Below are 6,396 nucleotides of genomic sequence, written 5' to 3' on the forward strand. Positions count from 1 at the left end.
TAACATTGGTCATAATCTCACTCTGTACTCTTATCATTTATTTTGTGTCTGCTGTGAATAAATTTACTTGGTTAGATTTAATACCGGCATATTTTGTGTCTTCATTCCATGGCAAAGGCGACCATGCGACTTCTCTTTAATCTTTTAACAGAGGATGGGATCGCCAAGCACATTAAAAGGTGACCATGTCCTCGAAATGGTGCATGTTAACTCTAAGAACTCTAGATGTTTATATCTGGTTTTAGCTTTTTTTTTTTTTTTTTTTTTTTTTTTTTTATCAACATTTATTCTAAGTTTTTTGGGTTTTTTTCTTTTTCTTTCTAGCCAAGAAGTCTGTGACCAAAGCTGCCACAGATGCTACCGCTGATTTCCTCGCTGACAACATGAAAGGTGGAAAAGCAGAGTAAATTTACATAATAAAAACAATAAATCAACGCAAGGAGGGGAGATAACTATTCCTATTTTTCTGTTCTTTGGAGTTGCTTTGACGAAGCAACAGCCATGTCGTCAACGGCCACAAGTGTCCAGCCTTCCAAAAATGTCTTGTTTGACCAATAATTCTTTCTCTTGGCCCTTTGCTGTCTTCATTTTTTGTCAACTTCAATACATTTTTGTTTCAATCTTTCCTATCTCTCCAAACTTTTTTTCACCATGTTTGCTTGTGGATTTTGAATGGACATTGCTGGTTGGCATCTCAATTTGAGATTAACAATCTGGCTTTCACAGTAATAATTTAAAAAAAATTTAAACCTTCAGACATTTAAAACATCGCTTAATTTATATCACTTCTGAAAGTAAAGGGCAAATCCTTTTGTTTTTTTGTTTTTTTTAAAAAAAAAAAAAAGAAATGGTGGCTCTCACACGTAATTGTTACTTTTACGTATAAATCGGGCAAAGTGTAATGATTACTGAGCATTCTCACGATGTTACATTTGTGAAAACCCTCCCTCAAAGCTTTTTTTTTTTTTTTTTTTTTTTTTTTTCTACAGTATATTACGAAAAGAAAACCTTTGTTGGAGGGTAGCATGCATTGAAATGAATCAAATGCTAAATGCCATTTTTCTTATAAAAATCTATGGTTGATAGACACACCAAACTATCAAAAATGGATGATGTGGACTTAATTTCTTCATCTTTCTAATTTATTGATGATTAACAGTACAGATATCTCTCCCCCTTCCTCTTTCTTCATTGAAATATTTGTGTAAATCTATAAAGATAACAAAAAAAAAAAATAACAAACAAAAAAAATATCTATAACAAATGTGACTGAAATGCTTTCTTGTTTTTAATATTTTTGTTATTTTACTTTGTATTTTTTGTTTTTTCTGGTTTCCATTTAAAAGTAATAATTTTTAGCCTCTCTCAATTTTTATATTTTGTCTTGGGATAAGTTTCAACAAAATGTGGAAAAGATGGATAAACTGAGCAATACAATTAACTTGTAGGTTTTGATGCTAATATTTAAGTTCTGTCAAAGACTTGGTTTTCTCTTTGCTTTTCCAGTTATCCAGAAAGTAGTGGCCTCTTTTAAGGCTCAAATTTTAAAACAAAAATAAAATCGATTATACACTTTAATCAAATTGTTTTGCCCGTTCCTATGAGCTTATTAACGAATTTACAAGTGATTACTTGTTTTAGTATGTTTTTCATAAAGGATCAATTTTGTCTTGGATGATCAAGACCCTTAAAAATAAAACGTTTGACATCACTGTGGTACAACCAAGAATTGTACATTGATCAAATGTTTGAAGTTTTATAAATATTGTGTGGTTAAGACTCCTTAAATATTTAAAAAAAAATCATTTTTGTCCATGTTGATATTCAGGCTTATCTTCAGACAGGTCAATAAATCAGATTAGTAAAATCTTGGCTGAATTATCTGCTCCATCTAAACTGCTTTCAATTTGCCATGCAAATTGCTTAGTTTTTTTTTTTTTTTAAATATTTATGCTTGAATAAAATGCTATTACATTCTAGACGATCTAATATATAGGGTGAGCACAAAATCTTTATCCAACTAGTATATCTCTAACGTTATCTCACAATATTGTTGGTGTGCTTAAAGATCAAATGTGGAAATTTGATTTGTGGACTATAATGTCAAATGACAGCCTTACAATATCTTAAAAATACCTTAATTATTTAGTTTTGTGAAAAAAAAAACTATATAGAATAAATGACTGGACATGTTTCTTTAAAGCTCAATATTTTTAATCAACTGATTGTTTAATAAATACTATTGACAGAATTTCATGACAAACGAAATATTGAAAGTAAAAATTCATAGGTGTTAAATTTTTTTTGGTTCATTTCCTTTTCCCTCTCAACATGCTTTTTTTAATAAGATCTCAAATGTCTACCTCCCTAATTAACTCCCTTTATATTTTAAAGCAGATGTTAAATGTTTTGTTATATATATACATATATACAATTTTTTTTTTTTTTTTTTTCCTCTACCCTTGTAAAAGCTATTCCTGATACTCTCTCGGGATTCTTTTTCTTCCGTCAACCTTTTTAAAAAAAAAAATTATTTTTTCTATTAATGGACTCTTTGTGTATCTTTATTTTTAGCAAAAACAAAATGGCTACCCCCTCTACATTTCTTGTTACTGCTGCAAATGCTTGATCTGTTGGCAACAGTTTTATTTCTTTGTAGCTTGGATTTTGCACCCAAGTGTCATTAATCTCCAAACTGTTAACTAACTTGCCTTGGTCCTGCTCCCCTGCCACCACTGCATGTAATACTCTGGGTCTACTTATCAAAATTTTTTTTTTGTGTGTTGTAACCTCATTGTCTATAACAACTTTGTATGCATTCCAGTGTTTGATTTTTTTTTTTTTCTTTTTTTACAATTTAAAAAACAAATAAAATTGTCACTCGTAATATCTGCAAGTCATGTGGAATATTTTTCTACTACTGTGTCTGCCTCTCTGGTGATGGACAGTTGTAAATAAAAAGTCCCTTTCCTTTCATTGCTCTTCAACTTTTCTTGCTTAAATGTACACATTAACAGATGATTGTGTTTTTATATTTTTGTTTTCACTTTTCTACAAATTTAAATCTCGTTTACTAAGTATTCATGAAATAGACATTCTGAACTTTTTTTTTTTACAATCAAGAGGACTGAACTTGCATTTACTTGCCCAAGAAACTTTGTTCACCGATTCCTGAGTTTCTAACTTTGTTCTTTGTGCCATGTAAAGTCTTTTATTTTTGCAATTGTTTTAGTTACAAGATGCCTTCAGTTTCCAGACTCTTTTTATATGGGCACTTAAAATTCTCATAGACCCTTAAAAATTGAACAATGTTATTACTATACATCTTATGAAATGACTGACCAATTTTGATTTCAAGTTCAAATAAAGTTACAGCAGCAATTGGAATACACCCTATTAAAACCTGATTGTCACAGCTGGTGATTTTTAAAAATACAATCTGGACGTGATTACACTTCAGACCGATATGCAATAAAATTGTTTTAAACTTGGAAAAAATGCCACAGAAATATATGGAATGCTTCAGACTGCTTTTGGACGATCTTGCATAAATCGACCATCATTTTTCGAGTGATTTTAGATTCCAGGAAGGCAGGGACTCGGGTGTTCTGTCTTTAATCCTCCCAGAGTTGATTGGCCAAATAAAGACTTTCATGGATAAGGACAGTTTTGTCTATAGACAATAAGTGCAGTTTGATGTCAGTGTGGGAACTGAAAATAATTATTCGTGAGGAACTGAAGATGTGGAAGATGTGTGCAAAGTTTGTCCCAAAGGGTGCTCAGATAAGATCAAAAAGATATTATGGCAGCGTGGAGATGGTCCTGCAGTTCTTGACGCTCTGGTAATCTGAAAGCTGGGTCTACTGCTATGACCCAGAGACCAAGAAACGGTCTCCAGTGGAAGCAGAAGCATGCTGGATCTCCCAGACCGAAGAATGCCAGACAAATCCACCCAGAAACTTGTGATTTTTTTGACAGCATGGGCATGGTTTACATGCACTGGGTTCCCTCTAGACACCGTCGACAAGGAATACTATATTGAGGTTTTAAGAGCATTCATGAAGAGATTCTGTTAGAAAAGGTCAGCACTCTTCAAATTAGGTCACTTGCATTTGCACCAGTTCATAGCCCCATCTTTGTCATAGATTATTTGACCAAGGTGGGCATCAAGACAGTTCCTCATCCTCTCTATAATTCAGACCTTCCTCTCTGTGACTTTATTTCCTAAGCTCAAAGAAAACCTTATAGGCAATCGTTATGAGACAATCGAGATACGACTGAGGGTCGTCGACACTCTCGCACGAGAATTTTTATAGAACTTCCCAGAAGTTGTTGGAATGGTAAGTGCCCATATAAAGTCTGAAGACTTATTGAAGCTGCCTCATACGATGAGGAGCGTTTCAAAAGTAATGCCTCCTATTTTTTCTGCTCGAATGGCTCGGAAGGATTACAAATTGTATTATGATTTAACTTGTGCATTCATGACCTGGAAGTTTCTATCTGCTTCAGATATTGATGGTGTAAGACAAAGAAAAAGCAACTCTGTCATGGATATGCATCATTGAATTCCTGGTAAAAATGGATTGAGAACGGTGATGATTGTAGAAAAATAAATTCTGGAGCATAAAAGGTTGCTCGCTTTAATGGTACCACTTTTGCTTTAACTTTGAGTTCAAAGAAATGGGGAAGGGGTACTTTTGAAACCATATTTTGAAAAATACAAAAATATTTAGTTCAGTATTGATTTCAGTTCGGGGGAGGGGGGGGGCGTTTTCAAATTATAATTTCATTGAGTATAATTTCACTTCATAAAAGTTACAAATAAAACTAACCTGGATTTTTCCCCCTCCCTCCCTCCCCACTTTTGTGTGATGTAGATACCAAAAATATAAAACATAAAATTCAGAAAGTTTAATTTTTTAAAATGAAATTAAAATCATTTAATCAAATTTAAAGTGGGATAACTACTAAAAACACTTTAAGGGTGAATAAATTGATATTTTGTCTAAAATAATTTAGAAATTTAGGTGTTTGTTTTGAATCTGAAGTCTTCGAAGGTATTTCAAGACAAGATTCTTTTTCAAAAGAAAAATTTCAATTTGTTTCCCTTCAGTGAAAATGCAATTACTTCTAACTTGCTGTGACAGTTACTTTAAAACTAATGCATTTATTCATTTCCCAACTTGAGCATGACTATTACAACTCCAATTGCATGCTTTAATTTTCTAATAAAAGGTATTTAGGATCTAATTTAATAGAAATGATTTAAGACGACCCCCCCCCCCCGTCCCCAAAAATAATTTAGTGGGGCAGGTTATTTCAAGATTCCATAAGAATCTTTCACTTAGTGATACAAGCACCAAAATTGGCACAAATGACGTTCAGAACATTTTAAGAAAAGAACGTTAGCCATCAGAAAATTTAAGATGGCTGCAGAAGCAAAACTGACAAATTTCAATTTTGGTGCTTGTATCACCAAATGAAAGATTTTCAGCAATCTGCCCCACTAATTTTACATATTTTTTTATTAAATTTAAAAGAAAAAAAAAAATGGATACTGTTATATATAAATTTTTTTTTTTTTTTTTTTTTTTCTTAAATCCTTTAATACCAAGACAATTATTTGGCACTGTATTGGAAAAAAATTCAGTTATTAAAGGTTTAATTAATCCAAGCAAATTCGACACTTTAAAATTTAAAATAAACAAAAAAAACAAAACCAACAATAGTCGATTAATAACTTCAGAAAAGTATTTGAGAAAACTTATAAAATGACTTTTAATTTTCCATAAATGAACCAGTTGCATTATAATAAAATGGAACTTATGCAATATTTAAAAAAAAATTTTTTTAATGGTTGCCTCTCCATGAGGGCAGTTAGACACTAATGTTTTAAATGTGGGGAAAACTTTCCCCATAAAGAGGTACATGGGATAGGAAACCTTGCCCCCAATCTTTAAGGATTTCTTTTACTTTTAACAAAGATTTTCTAGTTTTACATTGTTATTGTTTATAAAGCTCAAATTTTAAAGAAAAAGGTCACTTGTAAAATTTAATTTGCAAAAAACTCTTGGTTGACAGTTGGAACTATGACTGAATTTATTTATTTTTTTTATCTAATCTGTTCTTAAATGTGCCACATTGGGTTGAAAGAAAGTCTCTTTAAGGATTTGCCAAAAATAATCGTGACTGACTAGTAGTTTTATTTATTTTAATACCCAAGACTGAAGGTATTATAAGAAGGCTGATTGGGGAAACTATCTGAGAGATGCCCCATGGGGAAATATTTTCTATTTCCGCTAAAGTGTGTAAATGAAACCACTGAATGGTTCAAAGTGGCAATTGAAACATGTTCCAACATGGAAATTCTATAGCAAACCCCACTCTCCCCAATGG

At 32.0% G+C, this 6,396-nt stretch overlaps 1 protein-coding gene across 2 annotated transcripts in view; it reads left to right on the top strand.

Moving 5' to 3' along the window:
- LOC145259785 (receptor expression-enhancing protein 5-like) overlaps positions 1–2,976 on the top strand; it is an 89,158-nt gene extending 86,182 nt beyond the window's left edge. For both annotated transcript variants that reach the window (XM_080117547.1, XM_080117548.1), the window contains exon 5: positions 325–2,976. In XM_080117547.1, the coding sequence (XP_079973673.1) occupies positions 325–407 (83 nt within the window). In that variant the 3' untranslated portion in view covers positions 408–2,976. The remainder of the gene's footprint in view (positions 1–324) is intronic.
- Positions 2,977–6,396: the final 3,420 nt, after the last annotated feature.

This window comes from Euprymna scolopes, chromosome 35 (genome assembly GCF_053919585.1).
Source record: "Euprymna scolopes isolate OS-2025 chromosome 35, ASM5391958v1, whole genome shotgun sequence".
In the NCBI taxonomy this organism is placed as follows: Eukaryota; Metazoa; Mollusca; class Cephalopoda; order Sepiida; family Sepiolidae; genus Euprymna; species Euprymna scolopes.